Source organism: Cuculus canorus, chromosome 4 (genome assembly GCF_017976375.1).
Source record: "Cuculus canorus isolate bCucCan1 chromosome 4, bCucCan1.pri, whole genome shotgun sequence".
Lineage (NCBI taxonomy): Eukaryota > Metazoa > Chordata > Aves > Cuculiformes > Cuculidae > Cuculus > Cuculus canorus.
This window is the reverse complement of record NC_071404.1, coordinates 26,546,342-26,572,881: the sequence shown is the minus strand read 5'-3', so window position 1 is coordinate 26,572,881 and position 26,540 is coordinate 26,546,342. Positions and strand designations below refer to the sequence as shown.

General features: G+C 35.7%; 1 protein-coding gene across 1 annotated transcript in view; it reads left to right on the top strand.

Annotated features, from left to right (window-relative positions):
* Positions 1-26,540, top strand: part of ATP8A1 (ATPase phospholipid transporting 8A1) — a 105,383-nt gene that overhangs the window by 49,284 nt on the left and 29,559 nt on the right. The window contains 14 exon segments of the mRNA XM_054065279.1: positions 1,592-1,661; positions 2,711-2,795; positions 6,835-6,974; positions 8,838-8,976; positions 10,234-10,298; positions 13,155-13,327; positions 15,927-16,110; positions 16,210-16,320; positions 23,078-23,088; positions 23,090-23,113; positions 23,115-23,148; positions 23,281-23,329; positions 23,332-23,402; positions 25,894-25,972. Coding sequence (XP_053921254.1) covers positions 1,592-1,661; positions 2,711-2,795; positions 6,835-6,974; positions 8,838-8,976; positions 10,234-10,298; positions 13,155-13,327; positions 15,927-16,110; positions 16,210-16,320; positions 23,078-23,088; positions 23,090-23,113; positions 23,115-23,148; positions 23,281-23,329; positions 23,332-23,402; positions 25,894-25,972 — 1,235 coding nt within the window.

The following is a 26,540-nucleotide window of genomic DNA, read 5'->3' as shown; positions in this document are numbered from 1 at the left end:
ATAGATCTTTTTAAACTTCTGTGTCAGCCTCAAATTGTAATTTAAGCATTATACGTAATGGAGGAAATATAATTGCTTTATAGTCTTAACCTTTGGAGGTTTAAGTTTTTTTGGTGGACACCAATCACCCAACTTTATTAAGCATTCCGTATTTGTAACTTATGTTCTTATTCTGCAGTACTTAGCTTTGCTTGGAACTGGTCTATTGGAAGCACTAGAGGTCACCCTTGTTCCACAGCAAGAGATATTTTAGCTCCAAAACATAACACCATCTGTATGGGTAGGAGCATGTAACTTCAGAGAAGTAATATGTAGCAATTAAGCTATTGAATTAAGAGTTTCCAGGTGTTCCAAGTTTTTCCCAGAAAAAAATGCAAACTAATCCCTTGCCACTTTTCAGTACAAGCCAGATAAGACTCTTCTGAAAGTAGAGTACAATGTTGACATTTGGTAGGACAGTCTTTCAGAGAATTATGCTGCAGAAGTAAACTTGTAGGAATGCTTGGTAGGGTTGTCTTTTATGGTATTCTCTTTTTACGGTGATCATTGCTGAGTCTTTGAAAAGAGTAGTTGACTTATTCGATATGCTGATTATGCTTTGTTCATAGCAAGGAAGTAGCTCAGTCTAACTGGCAGGTGAGCACACTGAAAGCAACTGATAATCCTTTATCAGCTGGCAGTTATTCATAAAATGCAGTGCTAATCTCTGTGGACAAATAGTTTCTTGATAACTTGTGCTGAGTTTAGATTGCCTCCAGTAGATACTCTGCTCAGATCCCACAACTGCTGCAGTACCTCAAGCTTAAGGGGTTCAGAGCCTGTGCTGTTCTGGGCGCCCCATATTGTCATGGAAGGGATTGTTCAGGGTTGTGCCCGTACTTGTATTCTGTCACCTGGAACTGTAACAAGCAATAAAAATATAGCTGTCTCTTGCAAACCAAAACCAGCTCTGAGGGTATGTATCTGTGGTGCACGGGGAAGCAACACACTTTGTCAGTTAAGGACACAGAAGCGCAGAATGTCTTGTGTTTACTGTCATCCCTGTGCTGATTGCGTGCACTGTCTTTTCACCTGGACCAGTTGCAAAGATGTGCATGATTCTGAGTGTGTTATTCTGTGTTTCAGTAAGCATAAGCAACATCCACTATCGGTGCACAAACTGCATAGATGGATGAAACTCTAGGTTAACAGTAGTAGGATTGCAGCACAGTACAGTACAGTGTACAAGAGACTCTGGCTGGAAAGGAAGAAAAAGCTCAAATGATACATGATGCACTACCTCTTCTTGTGCTTTAAGGTGTTCTTTTGTGATGAGTAGACCATATTCAGGTGAAGGTGAAGATTCTCAAATTTCTTTTTACCTGAAGAAGGCCTACAGAAGTATGCATATAAAGACAGCATTCACTTTAATTATTAGACAGGGAAACTGTTTTTCCTTTTCAGTAATCTGAGAACATATGACTCAGAATAGGTACTCCTTACTTCTTTTCCCTTGTCTTGTATAAGATACCTATTGACATTCTTAGGTAAGATGTTGGTAAATATTTATGTTTATGAACCGCCTTATATAGGGCATTTATTTCTCTTTCAGCGCTAGGAAGAGAATGTCAGTGATAGTTCGCACACCATCGGGAAAGTTAAGACTCTACTGCAAAGGAGCTGTAAGTTTTGTTCTGTTTTAACTGTGTCAAGAAACTTACACTACCAATACAAATACAAAAGCAAAAATCTGTTGTAACTGCAGTCAAAACACTGTAAATGTGGAGGAAGGAATGTTGCTGCCTTTTTCAATTTACATCATTTTACTATGTAGCTGTTCAGTATGATGAACTACTGAATGTCTTTTATTACTAACTGCCTGTGAAGGTATGACAGATTTGTTCATCCATTTTTTCGAACTGGACTAATACATTTAGGGTTCCTCTAGCTTGCTTCTTCCTGTACTCCAAGAAGGTGGATGAACGTGTGGTTTAATCTATGAGCTACTTGCTCATAGTAGCTGAGCATTAATCACTAGGTAGAATAGTAGTCCAGCATAAGTGACTAGATGGGAATTTTAACCTGCATTGGTGTTATGCCAGAAGTAAATTTGCCTTAAAACAGTATCTCCAGGAAGACATTTTAATCATAATGTATCTAGGAATGGTAGAATTGCTCATTAGTTCTTTTTCTGTATCTTAAGTCAAGTTTGAGGGAGAGGGGGATGCAAATCCAGTTCCCAAATGGTTTAAAAAAAAAATGGTTGATTGAATATAAATATCTGTTCTGTATCTTCTCAAGTGGAGAGAAGAAGCTGTTTTTAATATTCTGTAGATCAACCTGGCCTCAAAAACTTGAGAATGGCAGTTATGAAACACTAATTTTACTCTGTGGGCTTAATATTGAAGAGAAAGACAGCATTTTAAGAGATCAAAAGAATTCACATGGCAAGCCAAAGGAAGATGCAGCACTTTTCAAAATTGAGGGAAATAACAGCAGAAATTGTAGGAGAGAAAAGCTGCGTCATAGCAGAATTTGTAAATTTAGAGAATGTGAGGATTTGGAATGTCCTTTTTCTTCTGAAATAAAATTACTTCTATTCATTTCTGATGCTGAAATAAATTAATGTAGTGCTGCATAGTTTTCTGCACTTTTCTTACATGATTTGTATTGTCTACACAAAAAAACTGATTTTTCTGTTAAATTATTCTGAGTTCTTCTTGTTTTATAGGATACTGTAATTTATGAACGTCTTGCTGAAACTTCAAAATACAAAGAAATCACCTTAAAACATCTAGAGCAGTTTGCTACAGAAGGTAGGTGATATTATTTATTATAAAACTAAATAGGAAATCCAGTTAGTGCTCCGCTTTCCATTTTTGCAATTTTGTGTCATTATAAGGTCCTATTCACGCTGCCTTTGAAAATTATGCTTTAGTAATGCCTGCTAGAAAAGATATTCCTCTTCCGGGGAAGTTTCAGTGTTAAGTTCATGCTTAAAAAAACCAAAGAACAACACGACAAAAAAAAAAAAGCACAAAAAGCAAAAACACCCACAGAGTACACAATGGAGGCTTTTAAACAAAATATTTTTTTTAAACAGTAAACACACTGCACCTTTGGTTCTGTGAAGATCTTAATTCCTGCTATCACTTTCATGTCCCACATATGATGAATGCTGTAGGCATGGCACACAGGAAGAAGTAGCCAAAGTGAAGATGCTTGGATGTGACTACTGCAGTGCTTTTATGATAGCTTTATGCTATATTATTTCTGTCATCAGTCACAACAAGGGGAATTGTGAGCCCTAGCTTTCTGTTTGGTGTGTTTTGGTATCTCTGCTATTTTAACAATGACTCTTACAAAGCAGTTGCTGAAGGTGAGGGACTTCCCCATGATGGTTCGTGAAGTAGGAATAGTAAATAAAATTTAAAAGGCTGAGAAATTAAGGGGATCAATATAAACAGCCAGTTAGTTCCTTAATAATAGTGGATTCCACAGTATAGATGTGAGCAGGAGAGCAGTCTGTAGAAAGGTTATTGCTTCCATATAAATTCTTATAGCACACTTCCTAGATGTTCCGTGCTATTTTCCCTTTCTGGTATCTTAGTAAAGGATTATAGAGTTGTAATGTGAAATATCACAGCGTTTTATTTTTTTGGTAATTTGTGAGAGAATAGTTGGAAACAGAATTATAATAGCTATGGGAATCTGAACTGCAATGTTTTTACCTCTTCGGTTTTTTTAATACACTGTTACTAGAATATTACAATTCATTAATGTGTCCTGAGAATTAAATTTACTCTGTAAAGCAAACTTTATTAAAGTATTTTCCTTTTAAAATAAAATCCATACCTTTTGAAAACAGGTGCCTGGCCAAATATTCTTCTATTAGGAAAGATCCTTTTTCAGTCTGTTATACATACGACTCCTCTAATTTTCCCTTTTGGTTTATAATGCAATTTAGCATTTTCATTAGTGTTATAATCAGTGCCTTCGATCTCTTAATTCTGTCAGTAACAGGAGAAACAAGCCGAGATATGTTTCTTCTGTTAGTTTTCCATGTCAAGTTCTCCACAAGAAACATTAGCCTTAAGTGACTTTGAGTATCAAAGTTATAATGACTTATACAATGAAGTAGAAACCAGAACTAAAAGTAAAAAAGTGTGATTGATGGCACAACATGAAGCTTCAGGTGCACCCTTTGAGCTTATGAATCTAGTTGTATGAGCCAGTTGACCAGTTTGGGGTTTCATAAAAGCCTAACCAGGATCAGTCATAAAAAAGTTACTTAGATGTGAAGTTAATTTGAGTTATTAGGCTATATAGTTGGTTACAGAAAAAGTGAAAAAAAAACTGCTCTTCTGCGTGAACTGCACGGAAAATTTCATTCCAGTTCGTAATTACTGTTCTCATTAAATCGGTGGTACAGCTGATATTATTTTTTCCTTAGCAGTCAGGTTGAACCAAATGAATCAACTTAAAATGTGAAAAAATGTGCCCATCTTTAAAACTACTGTACATATGTGTTAGTTTTAAGCAGTTTGTTCAAGTACTTTTTGTACCCTTTTCAACAGATGAAAAGATTTATTTTTCAGAAGAGTGAGTTCCTAACCGTTCAAAAGCGTGTAACTCAATCTTTAAAAAAATTAAAAAATAAGTACATCTCTCTCTGGAATCGATTGAAGAAATTTGTATTTATTTTTGCATCAGATTTAAATTGCAGCTGATGACGTTGTGAAGTTTCTCATGTGTATCCTTTCATGTGGCAGTACAGTATGTCCTTGGCATTTGCTGCATGCTCTTGGTGTGTTGTTCAAAAATGAAGTGGTTAGCATGGCTGGCACTTACATTTAAGCTTGAGTGTTAATGCCTGCTTGGATAAATACAGAAAGTGGGTAATTTTCCTGTGTTTTTGTTCCAGTCTGTTAAGAAAGAGACTTAAAAATATTTTGTTTTCCACAAATCTTTTTTTTTTAAATTAAAAATAGAAGAAATAATTAGGCTGTAATTTAAAAGGAGAAAGCAAATGCTTAAATCTTATTTGCTTATATTCCTGATTTCTTTTCTTCATTCTATCATCTGCAAGAAACACTTTGAAAGAATTGTGGAAATGATATTTCTATTAGTCAGTCATAAATTCCTTTCTTCCCCCTCATCTCATACTTATTTTTGGCCTTTGCTAACATATCCTTACTATACATTGGGAAGAAAAAGAAACCCAGTTGATTTCTTAATCTTAGGTTAATTCTTTACGTCTAGATGGTGAGAGGCTGAGTTCCTAATACTGTTCACTTGTCAAGATATTAGGATTGCATGTTGTTTTCATTGTGAAGATGTTGAACTACTTTCTTACCTCCAAGACACATGTATATTATTTTATGCCCAGCCTCTTAATCATTTCAAAATTGCTGCTGGTGCTGAGCTGTAGACAACAGAAACCTGTGAAGATTGTATTTAGCCCTTCTTTGTTAAGGGGCTCCTAGAGGACAGGTCAAAAGCACATCGGGTTCTGTGTGTCATCCTAAATCTGTCTGCCTGCAGATTTGCCTTCATAAGATATTATTTGGCTAGAGCAATGCTCTTCTCAGTATGTAGCACTTACACCAATTTCGTGTTCTGTAAATCTAAGCATCTCATAATATATGAAAACGAACTGTTAGGAAATTCGCACCTAGTCACTTAATTGAATATAGATATGTTTTGTCAGAAAATAGAAGTTTCTTTTAATCTTGCACTCTCAGATTCTGGCTGTAGTGCTCAATTCAAGTTTCTGCTGAAGGAAAAAATCTATTAAGTAAAACCAGCTCAAAGACTGTTAAGTAAAATCTCCAAATGTTGTGTGTACATGAAGAATCATAGAATGGTTTGGGTTGGAAGGTTCTGCGGGTGAGGTCTCATGAGAGCAGAGAGATGGGGACGATCACCTCCCTCAACCTGTTGGCCACGCTTCTTTTGATGCAGTCCAGGATACAGTTGGCGTTCTGGGCTGCAAGCTCACATTGCTGGCTCCTGTGGAGCTTCTCATCAACCAGCACTTCCAAGTCCTTCTCTGCAGGGCTGCTCTCAATCATATCATAACCCAGCCTGTACTGAAACTGCAAAGTGCCCCAACCTAAGTGCAGGACCTTGCAGTTGGCCTTGCTGAACCTCATGAGGTTCACAGGGTCCTGCTTCTCCAGCTTGTCTAGGTCCCTTTGGATGATGTCCTGTCCTTCTGGTGTGACAATTGCACCTTACTCACTCAATGATTTTATTTTAAGCATTTAGAAAGCTGAAAAAATCTGTGAGATGGAAAAACTAAATCTGAGAAGTTTCAAAGCCAGCTTCTAGATGGTAAATTTCAAACTTCAGCTGTGAATTCACTAAGGATATTGAGAAGTGGTGAAGATGAAGGAAGTTGTCACAGTATGCAGATTATTACTTTCCAGCACAGTGATATTTAGGTTTATAAAATTTTTATTCAGTAATATAATTCGGTCTTAGATTTTTGGAACAGTAAAACTATACCTGTTCAGAAAATGTAAGTTGAGATTGCATCATGTTTTGTTGACAGTTTAAGCTAAGTCATATATTGCGTAAAATTTCATTATTTTTTTTCTCTGAAGTACATCACCTGTGTAACACTCAGCTGCCTTGAAAGAATTAATCTGTTGAATACGTTGCTATTTATATCACTTTTACTTTAGCTATATTTTAAAAAGTTCTTCAAGACATGCATCAGTAAGTTGATAATCAGCGTAAGCATACATAAAATATAGAATAAATTCAACTTTGGTAGTTACTCATTGCAGGCATATCACTGAAGGGACCAACGAGTACTGAATCATATGTAACTGTCTGCTTTCTCTTTAGGCTTAAGAACTCTGTGTTTTGCCGTCGCTGAGATTTCAGAAAGTGATTATCAAGAGTGGTTAGATGTCTATCACCGTGCTTCTACAGCTATACAGAACAGAGCACTCAAACTTGAGGAGAGCTATGAACTAATTGAAAAAGTATGTGTAGCTTTCTGTTGTTTTTTGGTGCAGGGTGGGAGGAGTGGCAACGAGGAGTCTTTTTTCTAATTAATATCCTCTCTTTCTCTACCATGAAATCTGAACCATAATTTTGACAGAAAAAAATCTAGCAATCTACTAACAGCTGGGTCATGTAGCCCTTGCAGTTCAAATACTAAAGTAAGGGAAAGATTAATGTGACAAAGTTTTTGCAGCAAGTAGCTACCTTGCCAGAAAGTATTGATTTTGAGTTGAACTACTGAGAAACCTTTTTTCAGGGTTCCTCTATGCTTAAAAACATGTAAAACAAGGAAGACGACATCTTCTTTGTTGTATGGTGGTATTAGAATCATAGAGTATTTAAAGTTGGAAGAGACTTCTGAAGGTCACATAGACACAAATCCCTTATCAAAGCAGGGCTAATTTTTCTTGCCCAGCACTTTGCTGAAGTTTTGAGTATGTATGAGGAGGGAATTCTCCCAGCTGCAGTAGGCAGTTATTTTTTTTAGTGGTCAACTATTCTTTCCCCCGTTTTTCTGAACCAGATTTCTGTTGCTGCGGAATGCAACTATTGCTTCTTGCCCTTTTACCATGCACCTCTTGGAGGAAGATGGCTTCTTTGCAAGCCCTCTTCAGTTAACAGAAGGCAACTGTGGAATCCCTTCCGTAGCCTTACTTTTTTCCCATTTTAAACTTGTCCTTATTCCTTAGCTACTCTTAATACAATGTGCTCCAAGCCTCAGATTGTTTTTGTGATCCTCTGCTGGACTTGCTCCACTTTGTCAATCTCTCCTGTACTGAAGGCACAGAATGGAGGTAATACCCAAAGGCAGCCCCCCCAAAGAGCAGCCATAATCACTTCCCTCAAGTTTCTGGCAATGCAGCTGCTGGAGTAGCCGAGCATGCTGTTAGACTTCACTACCTCAAAAAAAAAAAAAAAAAGCTACCGTGGTTCTTGAATGTATAAGCAAAAGGAGTTCGTGAGACCGATATTGCTTGAAGTTTTGATACTCGACTTTTTAGGAGGAGCTTGGTTTGTTGGTTTTTTTCATTGGAAAGGGTAAGAGACGTTACATTGATGAAACTGCTTAGAATTCAGAGCCTCAAAAACCTGCACCGTTTAATTCAAGAAAAAGAAGAATGAGGGTATATAGCTTCAGTGATTTGTGGGACTTTAGTTTACATAGATGAGCAGTTTATCCAGACATGCACAAGGCAGTCTTAAAACTGTACAACTTTGTTAACGCCATGGCAGCCTTCCTCCCATTACAAGTTTTTTTATTAGCTGCACAAGTGCTTTCTCAGCACATAGTGCATAGGCCATACTGCAACCAGGATTGCACACTACTAGGTTTATAGTGGTGTCATTAACAGTGTTTTAGCTAGTTTTAAAGGTACAGAAACATGAAAAAAAAATCATATAGGTTTGCTGCATGGGAAAACCAAACATAACCAAGGTCATAGTTTTAAGATTAAGATGAATTGACAGGTATTTTTGTTAAAAGGTGAAGAGAAATGATTACAAGTGAGAGAAGACAATAATAGCAGTCCTTAAGTCTTCAAATCAGAGAGGAGCCCCTTAAGAAAAGGTAGCTGTTGCTGAACAAGCTACTGGGCTACTGTGAATAATTGGATGAAGTTTTAGTGATAACACTGTGTGGTTTGTCGAGCCACATAGATATTTAACCTAAGCTAAGGAATAAACTGGGAGATCTTTATTAACTGATTCCAAATCTAATTAATGAATTTAGAGAGCATGAATCTTGTTGTAAATATAGAAAGTTAAACAAAAGAATTGGAAATATTAAAACTGAATTTCAAGTGAAAAAAAAATTGAGTGTACTGAATATTTTGTGTTAATAGAATCTACAGCTGCTTGGAGCAACAGCAATTGAAGATAAACTACAAGACAAAGTGCCTGAAACCATCGAGACACTCATGAAAGCAGACATAAAAATTTGGATACTTACCGGGGACAAACAAGAGACTGCCATTAACATTGGTATTATATTTGCATTTATTTGACAGCTTTGTTATAGATTCAGAAATTATAGAAGTTGCTAGCGTAAAATTGCGTTCAGAATGGGAAGGTATCTTGTAAAAAATATTATTATATGGTGCTACAGAATTTAATTGAGAACTTATTTTTCCAGTCACTAGTAGGGAGAGAATGGGGAATAGTGGATTCTTCCTCTGTTAGAACAGTATCAGCATGAAAAATTAATGTTATCAGAGAGAGGAGGAAAAAAAATAGTCATTTTTCTTTTTTGTAGCATTTAAAATGAATTAAAAAGAATATATTGTTTCGGTTTTTACAGTGAGAGTAAATAGTATTAAGGAAATGTAACTATGCTTAGTTTTTCTATTGTATTTTTCCTTCTTCCAAGAAGGCTATTAGGGACCATGATATTAACTTGAGCAGAGCAACATACATTGCGCGTTGAAGCGCTATAAGCCTTACGGTCAGTCAGAGGTTGCCTTTTATTCTTTCCCGTTATTGTAAAGGAGGGAAAAAGAGAAATACAAATTATCTGATTTCAACAGCGAAAAATCTGTATTTTTAGATAGTGTTACGTGAAAGCTACATTAAAGATTTAATATCCTTTGTATATGAGCATATCAACACTTCTGGCTACATATGAGCCTGAAGTAAAGCATTATTTTGGTCATAGAAATCCTTTTTATAAATATTATTATTTTTAATCTTCTAGAACTTTTTTCTGTATGCACACGATAGGGTTGGTCTAAGGCTGTTTTCATTAGTACCTTCAGGTTTGAGGCAATGCATGTAATACCAGTATTTTAACTTTATTAAGAATGGTGATATATTCTTGTCTACACAGCCTGCCTCATTAGCACACAGCATACGTTCTGTTTAAAGCATCAAAGAATAAAAGAATGGCAACGTGTATATATGCAAATTTTGTAGGAAATGCAAGTTGCATTCTGAAAATTTACAAGGCTAAGGGAGATGTGTTTTCTGTAACTACCTGTAAAGCTATTTCTTGTCCTGCTGAGTACCTCTGTGAATAAGGAACAACAGTCGCAAGTTGCAGCAAGGAAAATTCTGACTGCTCTGACTTAGTACCTGTATGTCTTATTTTTATAGATTGTAGTATAATTTTTTACCATTTATTTCAGCTGTGGGAGTCTTATTTTCATATCCTTCTGTAGTTCTTTTACAGGAAAAAAAAATGCTTTGTTATATTATAATCGATTTTGTAGAACAAATTTTTGAAAACAAAAATGTTTTTAATAGGTCACTCCTGTAAACTTTTGAGGAAGAACATGGGGCTAATTGTTATAAATGAAGGCTCTCTTGATGTAAGTAAAACCTGCACAATTTGCTTTTTTGTTTGTTTTTGTATAATCTTCTCAGTTAATTTTAGTATTGCACACTTGTAAGACTGTATGGTCTTTGTGACAAAATGTTACTGAATAACTAGAAACTTAGTCTATGGCTTGCAAAACAGCAGTGTAGCTACTACACGAATGAGTTTGTAATGATGAACAAACAAATTTCATATAGTGAAACAACTCCGTCCATGTAGGCACAAAGCCAGGAGCTTCACATGCTTCTGGTAGCACTTAGCAGTCCCCAAACTAATCCTAAATTCCTTTCTACTACCATCTCTTACAGAATACATATCTGCCAATAATTAATTGTTATTGTGTGGTTAAACAGCTGAAATTGTAATCAGATGTTGAAGTACAAGTAATGGTTAAAACTAATAACTTTCTAGTGTACAGTGCTTTGTACAGAAGAGATTCTTTAGATAACATAGGAATGCAATATTAAGTGAAAAATCCCATGAAGGGAAAAAACATAACTCCTGTTACCACCCTCCAAGGGATCCTTAGATGAACTGAAAAGCTGAAGAATTTCATCACTGGGAGAACTCACTGGCCAGAAAGCTTTGGGAGAAAACACTGAAATGAAGTTTACCTTACTCTGTATTGTGGTCAGGTTGCTGAAGATGGGACTCAGGCAGAGAAAGGGGCAGAAAAGTGAAAAGAAAGTATGAGAAGCAGCAACAGGCAGGGCGGGTGCCTTAACTGAAAGATTCAATAATAGCATCTAAGAGTAGACTGTAATGTGAATTAAAATGTATACTGCTCTTTCTTTTTTAAATAAGTACTTTTTAAATTTTTTTACCCATTTAGAATGACATATTTTCAACATTAGTATGAATTTGAGTGATTACTAAATTTCAAGTATAAATTCTTTTTAGCAGCGTATTTTTGCAGATGAAATAAAATCGCAAACATGGAACAAGCAGAAGCTGTTAATTAATGTCTAGAACTAGATCCTGTTGATATAGCAAGCAACTTTTGACACAATTAGCCTGTAATATTAATGAAGAGAGGCAATTTTCTTTTTCTTATTTATTTCATTGAATAGCTTTAGAAAGATTGCAATTGTTCAAAAAACAGGAAGGGGTTCCTTGTTCAAGACCTTAACTTTGGAGTTTTTTCACTCCTCATCCAATCTCTGAGTGAAAACTAACAAATAACTGACAACTTCTGTTCTGTATTTGACAACTACTGCAATGTTTAATATATTTGAAGTGCAAAAGATTGAGTATTTTGTATACTTCTTTATATGTGATAAAATAAAGTGAGGTATTTTTGTTTAGTTGCAACAAGGATTCCAGTAGAAACACAGTAAACAAGCATTGCACATTAGCCACTAGTAATATGATGATTAAAATGTTGAATAAATATATATTAAGCAATATATTTTTAAAATAAATATATAATAGAGTTCAAGAATAAAAGGTAGTATCTATACAATAGCTGTACTGTACTGCCTATTTCAAACTGAAGCTATATTGTGTAGAGATTTAGATATCCTTTCCCTACAGGCACAAAGTACATTCAGAACATGGGGATGCAAATATCATAGGACAGCTGAAATTGCATATGAAAACTGATCATTTGCAAATTATCTGTGGTGAAAACATAAATCATGTGTTTTCAGGAGCAGATAAATTCAGTAATTGGATAGTGCGAAGGCAAGCGGTAGTTCAAAAAATGATAGTAAACTATCTCTGTGCCCATATTTTTACAAGAGACTCCATTAATAAAGTTTTCTGCCTTGTTTGATGGTGTGCATTTCACTGTTTGATTAATGTTTACCTTGTGTCTTACCTTTTCCTGGTGTGATTGGTTTGGTTTTCCCACAGAGCAGCTGTGAAACTTCGACAAAAAATAATCTTAGTGTTGTGGGACCTGTATGTTTAGGATCTTGGAGAAGAGCTGCTCTATGGCAGTCCCCTCCACCTTGGCTTTGTAAGGTGTGAGTATAGCGTCTTGGCGATATCAAGATGTTGCTATATTCACAGGAGTTGGGAAGATTGGCTTCTCTTGGGCTGCATATCTTTTGCAATACTGAAGAGGGACAGTAAGTGGATGCTTCTTGCCCTTGCTGTTGCAATAATAATACACTATGTTGCATAGCAATGGCTGCTTCTAAAAAAGGAGCTAGCTCAGCTCTAATCCTTTTAGGGACAGGCAGAGTCCTCTGTCCCTAAGGCACATAAAATAGATTTAACAAAACACATACCTCCTCAATTTGGTCATTATTATGACCTTAGCATGCAAGACAGAGGAAGTTAGACTAAAAATAAATATTTGTTTAGACTGTATCTCAGCCTGTGAACTGAGTTTACAAAGAATATGCTGAAATAAGAGATCTTCTTTTATAGGAAACAATACCCTTATTTATGGAATTGAAAGAAAAATACCGTAAACCCCACTTCCAATCCCAAATTAGTATTGGCTGAAGCAGAGTGAACAGAAAAGTGGACAGAAAATGTTTCTTCTGGTATCTATATGTACTTGAACTTTCTTTTGCATTGGTGTGTAGAAAACCTTTTTGATAATATCCTTTAGGAAACATTTACACATTCAAAGAACACTTAGAGTTCCACCACATATTATACATATATGCTTTTTGGCAGACTGTGAGAGCAATCCCACACACCATTTCAGCTGTGTTTTCTAATAGTACAGCTGTTGGAAGTACTTTTTTCATTTGATACTCTCTGTTTGATATCATAATCAAAAAGTAACTGCCTCAAGAAAGGAAATACTAGTGTTTCTGATCACACTGGGAAAAAAAATTACTTAAGAATACTAGGAATTAAAAATAATGGACACAAATTTTTTTTACAACAGGGAACAAGAGAGACGCTTAGCCATCATTGCAGTACCCTTGGTGATGCTTTAAGGAAGGAGAATGATTTTGCTCTCATCATTGATGGTAAATCTCTGAAGTATGCTTTGACATTTGGAGTGAGACAGTATTTCCTGGATTTGGCTTTGTCATGTAAAGCTGTTATTTGTTGCAGGTAAGGCTTACATTATTTTTGCTGTACGGTATTTTTATTGACATATAAAAATTAAGAAGCTACTTTTATTTCAGAAATATATATATATATCTGTGTCGTCCAACCATGGAATATATATTAAAAAAACCTCAACAATTGTAGTAGCCGAAGTTACGAAATACGGTCATTCAAGCAAAATATTTCTGTAGAGCAGTCTGCTATGGAGTATACCTGTCAAACTAAGTCATTCAGGTTGCATATGCCTAGAAAAATAATTTGTTATCCATCAAGGTTAGTATCAGCAACACTGAGACACTGATCTTAACCTTCAATCAATACCACACATCAGTGAAACACATCAGTCCTAGCACACTAAGTTCTGTATATTATTTTCAGTTATTTCATCTCAAATTCTACAAGGACTGAGTTCCAGCTTGCAGAGTAGAACTCTCAGAACATGGAACTGGGTTCAGGAATACACACATGCAGGACAAGGAGAAGCCAGACAGGAGAAGTCTTCACTGTGTGTCACAGAAGAGAGAGAGACCTTCGTGATCTCTTAGTTTTATACTGAGTATGAAATATATGGGTTGAAATACTCTGTTGGTCAGTTTAGGATCACTTGCCCTATTCGCCTCTCCACACAGATGCAGCTCCTTTTCCACCCTCTTTAAGATGGCCTTGGTTAAGTATAAGCATTGACCTTTTTGCATACTGGTGGCCAGAGAATGAAGTTACTTACAGTATTGAATTAGTCATAAAACTAACTCTAATTTACCTCAAACTACAACAGAGCCACACAGAGTGGTAGGTGTTGCCAAAACAGGTACAGTGTCATCAGTAGAGTTTTTGAGTCATCTCTTAACCATGGACAGGCATTTTCTTGTTGTGAGATAATTGAAAGAGCCCTGAAAATAACAAGGTGACTCACCTTCTATGACAAGGTGACCTGTTTACTGGATGAGGGAAAGACTGTGGGTGTAGTCTTCTTGGACTTAAGTAAAGCCTTTGACACAGTTTCTCACGGCATTCTGCTTCAGAAACTGCCAGCCTCTGGACTGGACAGGCGCATACTCTCCTGGGTTGAAAACTGGATGGCCGGGCCCAAGGAGTAGTGGTAAACAGAGTTAACTCCAGCTGGAGGCCAGTTTCAAGTGGGGTTCCGCAGGGCTCAGTGCTGGGTCCAGTCTTGTTCAACGTCTTTATCAATGACCTGGATGAAGGCATTGAATGCACCCTTAGCAAGTTTGCAGACGACACTAAGCTGGGAGGAAATGTCGATCTGCTTGAGGTTAGGGAGGCTCCAAAGGAATCTGAACAGGCTGGACCAATGGGCTGTGACCAATGGCATGAGGTTTAAGGCCAAATGCCGGGTCCTGCACTTGGCACAAAACAACACTATACAGTGCTACAGACGAGGGGAAGGGTGGCTAGAAAGCTGCCTGGAGGAGAAGGACCTGGGGGTGTTGGTTGACAGACAACTGAACATGAGCCAGCAGTGTGCCCAGATGGCCAAGAAGGCCAATGGCATCTTGACTTGGATCAGAAACAGCATGGCCAGCAGGTCCAGGGAGGTTATTCTGCCCCTGTACACAGCGCTGGTGAGACCGCGCCTCGAATCCTGTATTCAGTTCTGGGCCCCTTGCTACATTCTGGGCCCCTTGCTACAAGAAGGATGTTGAGGCTCTGGAGCGTGTCTGAAGAAGAGCAACAAAGCTGGTGAGGGGGCTGGAGAGCAAGTCTTATGACGAACAGCTGAGAGAACTGGGGTTGTTTAGCCTGGAGAAGAGGAGGCTGAGGGGAGAACTTATTGCTCTCTACAACTACCTGAAAGGAGGTTGTGGAGAGGAGGGAGCTGGCCTCTTCTCCCAAGTGACAGGGGACAGGACAAGGGGGAATGGCCTGAAGCTCCACCAGGGGAGGTTCAGACTGGATATCAAGAAAAAATTTTTCACAGAAAGGGTTATGGGGCACTGGCAGAGGCTGCCTGGGCAGGTGATTGAGTCCCCATCCCTGGAGGTATTTAAAAGATGGGTAGACGAGGTGCTCATGCACATGGTTTAGTGGCAGATAGGAATTATTGCGCTCGATGACCTAAGAGATCTTTTCTAACCTGGTGATTCTCTGATTCTAAGGGAGAAGTTACCAGCAGTTAAACAAAGTGGAAGATCAAGGGTCAATGTTCAAAGCTGCTTTCTCTAATTTAATGATGTAGGCTATACTAAGATAGCAGCAGTCTACTTTGTTCCTGTTTGCATTGACATCTGTCTTAAATATCTTGTTGTTTGTTTATAAACTAAGTATTTAAACCGGAAAACAGAAAGCATAATAACAAAATATGCTGAAATCTACTACTGTTCAAAGTTAATTCTGGCAGTGGCAGCATTTGCTGTTTCTTCCGTTACTCTGGTTTAGGGGCCTATTGCTATTTCAACTGTGTGTCTCCAGTCCTGTTAACATTTTGCTTCCACAGATTGAAGGTTTCTAAGAATTTTGCTGGAAATGAATTTTTAGCATATAGCCTAAAGGGCAATAACAGCATCACAGCACTGACTTAGCGTTGAAAGTACATTTATTTGAAAGTCCTCTATTTAACCTTTTTCTTTCTGTTACCCCTTAGGGTATCACCACTTCAAAAATCTGAAGTTGTAGAAATGGTTAAAAAACAAGTTAAGGTGGTAACTCTGGCAATTGGTGATGGAGCAAATGATGTTAGTATGATACAAACAGCGCATGTTGGTGTTGGTATTAGTGGCAATGAAGGCCTACAGGCTGCTAATTCTTCAGACTACTCAATTGCTCAGGTAAATCATTACACTGTAAAATGCTACAACAAAGTTCTTTAAGATTAAATTAATATTGGTGAATGCATGTTCTGACTGTATGTTTGTTCATTTTTGCAGTTCAAGTATTTGAAGAACTTGTTATTGGTTCACGGAGCCTGGAATTATAACAGAGTAGCTAAATGCATCTTGTATTGTTTCTACAAGAATATAGTCCTTTATATTATCGAGGTAATTCTACAATACAGTAAATGTTACTTCTTGAAAGTAAAAAATTTATAATTTAAGTTTTTAATATTATATGTGATTTTAAGGAAGCATTTAAACTGTCAATAAACACTAGTACTGATTCTTGCTTTTTAATTAACTAGTTGATATTAGTGATTTTTTCTTTTTTTTAATTTAAAAGACCCAATTGTCTTAAAAACACATACTAAATTTTAGTACTGAATGTTTATGTTGAGTAATACTGCTAGCTTACTAAAATTCCTTATCAATAATGTCATTACAGTATTTAAGGAATACAGTTCAAGTAGCATAAATTTACCACAAATGTATGTGCTTAAACTCTCGGAGGTGGTGTCAGTAACTGTCTAGTTCACAGTCTGAAGATTTTTTTTCAGGTCACTGTTGAACTCAAGGGCTGTTGCTCTTCAGAACAATACTTAGGGTTTCTACATAGATATTTAGTTACGCTATTGCATACCTTTTGCTTATTGATGGAGTAACCATGCCTCTTTAGGTTCTAGTTCATGAACAGAGATACTTTACTGAGTAGCTGACCTAGTTTTCTCACCTGGCATTTTAAGGAGACTAGAGTCTTGTGAAAAATAGAGTAGTGTGAGAGGATTGTGTTGTAATAAATGTACATTTGTTGACAAGTATGGTTAAGACAGCATGTGTGGCTATAGTTTTCACAATACTCTTGACCACATGGCAACCTTAAAATGTATTTTTAAATGGATTTTTTATTTTTCTCTCCCTCTCCTTCATTTACTGGTCCTCTTTTTCTTTCCACAGCTATTTGCTTTCTTATAACCAAATATTTTACACTTCTTATGTAAAGTATTGTAGCCAAAACATGCATTTTTCTTAGCATATTTTTTGTTTTCTAAATTTTCCCCTTTTTAATCTCTATTGTATTATCAACGTAAATAGATTTGAATCTAAGTAGCAGCAAGTTTATAGCCTATTTAGAAAAAGGTAAAGTAGGAAGCTATAAAAAAAGCAAATCCGTTACAGATCTTTTTTTGCTTTAGAAGTGATGACACACTTTAGGTTCTGCATTTCAGTAACTGAATATCTGATTGAATGATCAAAATTCCAGAAGTACTGATTAGCAGTAGTTCTTGATGTATTTGAAAAAACATTAATGTGTAGTTCATGTTTGTATAAAACCTACAAAGCTGGGATTCAGAACATGCTACCTTATTTTTATTCATTTCTTGTCATTGTCACCTATGAACAAATTGTTAAATTTATAACTTAAATTTATAACAAACCAAAACTATGGTTTGTATTCTTCATGAAAGCAAGTTAAATGCAAGGTATAGAGATCATAGTCTAAAAATACAAAAGACTGGAAGAGGTAGTGTATGCCTCCTGAACAGAGAGAAGAGCAAAGAGATCATTTTTATATGGGTTATGACCCTTTATATATCATGCATACCAGCATTTTAGCATGTACACCTTCTCTGGAAAACAAAATGACTTCTACTTGAATTCCTGTGTACCCAGCTCAGCTCAGAAAACTTTCACAAGTGTTAATAGCTCACGTCAGTACTGTGAGTGAATGGGCAGAAATTCATCATTGAACGTCTCTAGAAAGGACAACTGCCAGTCTTGAATCTCTCTTTTCAGTTTTTTGTACAGATCAGGCGTGGGAGCAGAGAGCTCAATGAGTATTTGTAAGCTGCTGCTTAATATGCAGAAATGCTACATCAGGAAAATGTCTGTGAAGCTTTTGTGGCCACACCTCCTCTGTCCTGGAGTTTAGAAAATAGTACGATAAAAGGCATGTCTGGAAGTTGCTTTAAATAAGTTTCCTTTTATGAGCTGACAATAACTAAAAATACCTGCCTTTACTTAATAGACATATATTATGTTTTTTCATGTGTGCACACAACTAATGTAAGTAGTGTAATAGATTCCATTTAATCTAAAATACAGCCTTTTTCCGAGGCATTTATGGGGTGATACAAAGTAAGTGCTATTGGTTTTTTGGTTCAGAAAATAGTAAAGGTCTGTAGTAATATTCCTGCACATTGATGACTGTTTATGAACTTCTAAGCTCCTGTTCATAAGAAATTAGAAGTGGTCAGTAACTTTTGATTTTTTCTGTTCTGTGTCTTGACGCAATAGGAATTTGAGTCCAACATGGACCTCATATTTTGTATGAGATTAGTCCTTTATATAACCTAGAGGTTATAGTCTGAAGTAACCATTCTAAATTGCAAGTGAAGACTTTGAATTTCTAATAGACTGTTAATGAGCATTATTAAGGCTGTACCAAGCCTTACACTCACACAGGATAAGCGTATGTAGAGTGTCGTACTTATTTTCTGGAGACTGTTATTACCTTATTATGGTGGTTAGGATTGACATCGAACAAGCGATCGAGAACTCCTTTGCAGATTGACTTTGGGCCTATGATTGCTATTACTGCATATACTCTTTTTTTGAACTAGTCATTTTGTGAACTTACACAAATCTTCCCTTCAGCATCAGAGAGACAAAGTTCCTATTCCTACTTTTTGTTCTGCTATTTAGTAATAACTACGACTAACATAAAATAACTGGTTTATGTCAAGTAGAAAGTTTACAAATTTAAAAAAAATATTTTCTGAGATCTGCATATGGCACTCATGTCTTGTAGGAATAAACTAAAAGAATAAAAGACCAGGACACAAACAGAAGAAATAAATGTATGAAGTTCACACCCAAAGTTCAGTCATAGATTCTTAAACGTGGCCGTTTGTAACAATTTAAGTGACAACTATGTAAACAATTCAATTATACTGGGTAATTAGAGCTGTAACAGCTTCTTTTTCATTCTGTAAACTTCAGATAATGGTTATCTTTTTTTTTTTAAAAAAAAAAAAGAAAAATATTTTCCCCTCAAGCCTTTTTCATCCCACTGCTGAGTTAACACACTTGATGCTGCTCATGTCCATAACTGAGGTTTACCTTTTTGTTCCTGATTTCCTTTGCCTGACAGGAGATGAATGCCTGTAGTCATACTGAGACTGATATTCTGCATAACCCCTAACATGAGCTGGCTTTCTATGTATACTCACACTGCTTCTGAGCTATAGAGTTTGTGTGCTGTTGTTCAGTATGCCATGGCATACGTAATACAGAGAAACTGCACCAAGTTCAGTTTAAAACGCAACAGAAAGTGATTGTGCTCATGCCTGGTTTTTTGCATTATCTAGTTTGAAAACCTAGAAATACAGGGATCTGCACTGACGCCCATCTCATTTTCGAAACTATTAATAGAAATTATGTAGTAAATGAAATAGAAGATGGTCTGAATTTTCACTTTTTCACTTATACAGCCTAAATTACTTTTGAAGGACACTTGTCTCCTGTTCTTCTCTATAGGGCTGCTTGGTTAGTAAGTTGAGCTGTTAGAGTAGCAAGTGCCACCTAGGAGAGGAGTGGCTGAATCTGCTCACAAATTACTATGACGTGCAACTTGTCCTAAAAACTTACTTTGCAGGTACAGCTGCCTTCGTTGTTCACCATAATCAGAATGAAACATACTTTTCCATTAATAAATTTCCCATTGTGAAGCAAGAAACTGTGTTTCTTGTCACCATCAATATTAATACTGTAATAAGCTCCATGGAAAATTTTTGTGTGTATGACTCGGACCCTGTACTTTTTTAGGGTCCGAGTTTCAGAAGTTAGGGTAAGTGGTACGTTACTTTCTTCCCCTCTTACAGTTTCAGCTGAGGGATGTATTTATCTGTGCTACTTCCCCCACACCACGTTCACACTAATCAAGTTTGAGCCATAGGTATTCTTAATGCAAACATTCAAATACTTTCTTGTAAACAATAGAAAGTCCATTTTTCTGCGCAGTTATTAAAGACACTCTGTCTCCTAAAGTAATATATCTGATATTCCACTGAATAGTAGTGTTTCTACTAAAAAGAGCATTGTTTTTAGCTACATTATAAATTTACTCTTCCCAGCCATTTTTTAATAGATTCATCATGAACTTTAGAACCAAGGAGTGCTAACAAATTTCATTTCTTCTTGGCTTGTGTCTAGAGTTCTGAGCAAGATTTGTTCCAGTTCCTTATTACACTGAAAATTAAGTGACATGCCTGTAACTTGCATGCTTTCTTTGGGAGAAATTCTCACTAAATGTTAAGATTTCAGGAAGTTACGATTATAGTTGAAAGGATTTCATTGCAGTTCTACAGTAAAACTGTAGTTTTTAGAGTTTAATTACCTTGATTTTTTTTTTAAATGCTGTGCAAAATAAAACTGAAAGCATACATGTTTTTAAAGGAATAAAATGATGCATATCATTTCTGTGATGCTTGGTAATAATTTCATATATGATGTTCATTGTAAATTGAAATTTTGCCATAAATTCTTGCATTTCTTTAAAACAGTAATTTCAAAATATTTTCAAGTGTTTCTTAGCCTTTGATAGAAGTGAGTATGCAGAATAGATTCAGTGCATGTATTTGGGCCTTTCATTTGAAATTAAAGTTTTATAACATTTTGACTGTTAGAAAAATCACAACAGAAATTTAATGTTCTTTCCGGATACTCCTTGGTTATGAAGGGTCAAGTATATCTCTACTTGTGGTCTATTTTGTGTTATTCCTAGAGAATCGTACTTCCGTTCAAGTCTGTCTGAAGTTCCCAGTAATGATACATAGACATGTATGAATATTTGTACATATTTCTGTGTATACATATATGTATATACATGTACAAATGTAGGTGAGCTGAACTACTGAGTCACATACTTTCTATTAAAACTGTTCTTTTGCACCACCCTAAGTGCCTTCAAATTATGAATTCTAAAGTCTACTCCAGTATTTGATACAAACCAGAAAAAACAACTAAGGAATCTATCACACAATATCTGCCGTTCACTCATCTCAAGAGATATCTTCCTAGGTGGGAGGAAAAGAATGTAGGAACTATGTATAATGAGAAGGTTGAAAAGAGACATAGCAGTTGAGGAGCACCACTTGTATCTAACAGTGGTTATGAGGTTCTGGATTAGGTTCACACATTTAGCTTAGTTGTGAAGCATTCAAAAATTTTGCTGATGTTGAGTGCATACTCAGTTTTTTAATAATGAACATCACACCTCCCTCATACCTACTGAGAAACTAAATGCTGCTAGTAAATTTCTTTTAAATTCACAGTTAAATTGTCACTCCTTTTTCAAAAGTCAAAAATTGAAATACACATGAGCTTATAAAAATTTCATTTAACTAGCATAAAGTAATTCCATTGTCTTTTCAGTGACTTGACTGAGAGGTTAGAAAACAGAGTGCTCCTTGCTGCTAATCAAAGTAAAGAAATTCAGCATTATGAGACATCAGAAAATTCAGTGTGTTTTATATCTCTATATTGCAGCCTTTAATATTCATGATTTTGTATGCAATCTTGTTCCAATAACGGACCACTGAGAAAAATCCATTTACTTTTTCTTCATTGGTCAAACAAATAGCAATTTTGGCTTAATTTTACCTCCCATTTTTACTGTTAATAGTTGCTAATTTCAGGGTTTTTTCTGTCTCAAAGTATTCACAAACATGTTCAGCTATTCCAGTATGTGATAAAAAAATCTGGGCTTGGTCATAGTATCTGGTGACCTGGAGGGCAGGTTGGGTACATGTTGATAAACATACATATTGATTGTAGCAATTCATGCTTCCATAATAAAGTCAAATTAAATGTGAACTGTAGGAGAGTCCATGAAGCAGAATGAAAAAAAAAAACCAAAAAAAAACCCACTTGGAAAACATGAGTCCTGAACTGTGTAGCATGTTGTTTAGGCGATCCTAACTTCTGTCTGTCACATTACAGCTTATGTTTGTCATAGGCAATACTGTTTCAGAGTAACTTGTTAGTGAAGATTCATCAGTCCTATTGTTTCTCCACTTTGTTATGGAACTAATATAAACATGAAGAAATAGAAGTAAGCAGTCATGCTGCGTGCTATATTGAAACATAAGAAAATGTGTTGTCATGCCTTTCAAATTAAATTTTGGAAAAAAAATGAAAAAACTTCTGCAATGAAAGAGATACCTCTTTAAAGTACTCTGTAGTTGAGCTAGTGCTTAGTAACTAAGTAGTTATAGTTGGTTTAGTGCTCATCCTCTCATGAGTTTCATATATGAGTAAGGAATAATAGTATAGTTTTCAGTTTCAAACTACAGCTTACTGTATGAATTCTGTTCGTTAGGAAGTTTGCTGCCTTGGGCAACCTGATCTAGTGGGAGGTGTCCCTGCCTATCACAGGAGGGTTGGAACTAGATGATCTCTAAGGTCCCTTCCAAACCTAGCTATTCTGTGATCCTGTAATTCTAATGATGAGAAGATGCTGACTGCTTCTAATCTGTAGGTTGTTGTTCCGTCTCCTGACACACCCCACCCCCCGCCGATATTTCTCGAAGTTTTATTTCATTAAGAATTAAGCATGATACAAATGCAATGAGCTTAAATCACTATTAAATACTTAATACTTGACTTTTCTTCTGAAAATAGCTATCTCCTTGAAATATTCTCATATTAGATGGAATGCTCACAATTTGACTAGATTACCTATTATCTGTTTTTGTATGTAAGCTGGGTTTTGGGTTCGGTTTTTTTTCCATGTAGGTTTAAGACAGAAACATGTTCAATTCTTTTGTTAATGTGTAATAGGGATACCCCTTTTGTGAAGCTGAGCAAAATCTATCATACTTTGCCAGACATTTGAGTAATAAACCATTCTCCTTCTTTTCAGATCTGGTTTGCTTGTCAATGGCTTTTCTGGACAATTCTTTTGAAAGATGGTGTATAGGTCTTTACAATGTGGTAAGACAATTTCTGTTTTCAGTTATTTTTAAAACCATGATCTTGAAAATTTCTAGAGTAAGCAATCTCTCAGCAGTCTCCAACTCTGAGATTTTGCAATGTGTTTTTTTTTTTTAAAATCCACCTTCCTAGATGTTTACAGCAATGCCTCCACTAACTCTTGGAATATTTGAGAGATCCTGCCGAAAGAAAATATGCTGAAATATCCTGAGTTATACAAGACTTCCCAAAATGCACTGGACTTTAATACTAAGGTAGATTTAAAAAATCAAATATAATTAAAGCAGAAAATTATAGGAATTCTGTATAGTTATCCCTTTTGTTCTATGCTGCTTATTAAAAATTGAGTGAATGTTTACTACTGCTATTTCCAGTTGTCCACTTGTCTGTGGGTGGTGCAAACCATATTTTTCTATTTTTAGCAAATACAGAAGTGGACAGCAAGCATTTCGGGTTTTTTCAGCCTTGATTTTTTTTTTTTCGCTGCTGTTAATAAAGCTGTCTTCTGTAGGCAGAAGTGATTAGACCTCTCTGTCGCTCGGCTGTATGTATTTGTACTGTGATATGGAAATGGATTACTGAAGCCTGTGAAGAAGTGTTGCAGAGGACAATAAAACTGTCATTAGATTTGTAGAGGGAGGGACTTGTTACTATTCTTTGTCAATTTGGAGTTGTGATTTTATGGTTTAATTTTGAGTTTTGGAAAAAAATACTTAGAGACGATTAGGAATGTGTTAGGGTGGATGAAAAGGAATCTGAAGCTACTTTTCGTGGGACATATGGATGACATTCACCTTGGAGAGACTAGCACAAGAAGTAGTGAAGAGAATGTAGGACTCTTTAGTATATAAATTATACATAATTTCTTCAGATTTGTCCCATAAGTATTCTCTAAAAAAAAACTAAATGAAACTTTTTCCTGATCTGCAGTTTCATGAATGACATGATGTTTTGCAAGAGTTCCTTTGATTTTATTTGATTTTTCTAAATATAATTAGGACATTTCAAGCAATGTCATTGTATGATGAAACTTGGGTACATTTTCAATCTGTCATTGAATTAATAGTGCCTACATGGGATGATCTGTAGTAGGTGTGCGGAGCTGATGCAGCACACTTCACTCTGATATATCCGTGCTACTTGTGTGTAAAAATGGAGTAACCCTATCTATAATAGAATTATTTGTCTGAACTGTCCCTGTTCACTGAAGCATATGAGATTTTTCTCCTTCTTCATACTTTATCCCTTCACTCACAAAAAAAAAAACCCTAAAAGTTGTAAGGAAACTAGGGAGAATAGTTACTTGTGTCACTGTGAAAGGTTTAAAAATATCTAACTTTTCCTGGTCCATTACTACAGACACTTTTGTCTTGTGATACTTTTAATAATAATGTAAGTTGGGAGTTACCACTGTTGGATTTTTCTCTTTTAAATAAGCATATAATATTTTTTATTATTGCATAGGTGCATTGTTGACTTCATTGGAAATGCTGTGGCTATTCCCATACAAGACTTGCTATGAGTAAATGTCTACAAAACTTCCTAGCTGCAAAATTCCCATCTATATAAGGTTGAATAGTTGGTGTTAAAGATTTGGAAACATACTGCCTTGAATGTTGATGCAGATATTTGTTATGGTAAAAAGGGGTCAAAGGTTATGAGGTCATGACAGAGGTAAAGGATTAGCATGTGACAATAAGAATTGTCAGGAAAATGGAAAAGTAGAACTAATTTTCTTGCATCCACCTGTGCTTTCTGTCAAATAAAAACTTCTGTAATGACATAGCAAGAAGGAGAGACAAAGGTTAATGAGTAGCACAAGTTTCAAATGTATGTGTAAATTGGATCATACAACCTAGCATAGTTTGTATAATCTAACAAAAGACTTTGAGTCATTGTGGAAAAGATTGTGAGGCAGGCAACTTAATTTCAATTGTTCGAATACCCTAACACTCCTATCAGCTAGTTGCAATAAAGGCTATGATTGTCAAAAGCGTGTTAGTGTATAAGCATGATTGCTATCCTGAAGCAGATGAGTTACATATTTTTATTAAGTCTTCTTATGTCTTTACGGTATATTATAGTAAGCATCAGTAGGTTGTTTTATCCTTAAAACTTAATAGCAGCTTTTTTTTAGGAGGAATATTTTACAAATGCCAATAAAGTTTGAAAGTAAAATTTTAATTACATTAGCAAATATATTAGAGGAAATTTAATATGATGAAGCTATGCAGTTCAGGAATATAGAGCATGTAAGGAGAAGTCCAAGGAAGATAGTTACTTTGTCCTTTTTTAATTTCCTTTGTATGTGGAAATATTTAGGTAGGTAAATATAGAAAATTCATGTTTTGTTCTTCTATCCAAATTTCTTATTACATAAAATGTTAAATTGTAAAAGCTAGAGTCCTTTTAGTTCCCTGCTTAGAATGTAGCAATTGTTACAGTTGTCTGGTTTAGTTTAATGTTTCTGATAATATTCCCATGTGTATACATTTTAATTTCCCTTTCTGATTTGAAATTAAAAGAGATGATAATACACGCTTTTTTTTCAAAACATAAAAATAAACAAATGACCCATGAAGAGCTAAGAGGGCAGAAAGGTGCCTGTCAGTTATATTTACTTCACAGTGGTGGCCTGACAGAAACACATTTCGTGAATCTAACACACAGATAAAAAGAAAGGTCAGAGTTCACAGAGCTAGTTTATTGCAAGTGGTTCTCATGGATTTTCTGTTTTTCCCTTAGGTTTTCTGGGTTCATTGTTTAAATGGCCTCTTCCACTCATTCATTCTGTTTTGGTTTCCACTAAAAGCCCTTCAGCATGGTAAGTATTACGAAATATAAAAATATAAATGTTGAAATGTATGAATATCTAAATACCTTGTTTTTTCTTAGGAAAGTTTTATAAATGCTAACAGGCTTGTATGATTAAATTTCAAGATACAATTTCTAGAACTAGAGCATGCAGTATATTAAAATATTTTGTTTAAAAGAGTAATATTGTGTACATATGCCTAAAATAAGGTAGAGAAGAAGAGATTTGCTATGTAATTGTGATTTTTTTTTTAATATAATACACTACCATGATAAATACCTACAAGATCCTAAATCACTGCTGTCCCTTGCATTCACTCTTAAATCTTGTGAGCTTTCATTGTTGATGTGTATACCTTCTCTCTTGTTACTTCAAGGACATACTAACCTAGTATGTCCATGCTAATCTAGTTTACATCTATACGAGTAGGGTTGTGACAGAGGAAACCGGGATGTCTTGGACAACTCAGTCCTGTCACTCTTCTAGATCATGCACCTGAGTTGTAGAAGGAAACAGGACAGTTAGGAGGAAAGCTGTATTAATTAGAGGAAACCTGAAAGCACTGCTTCCAGTTTGT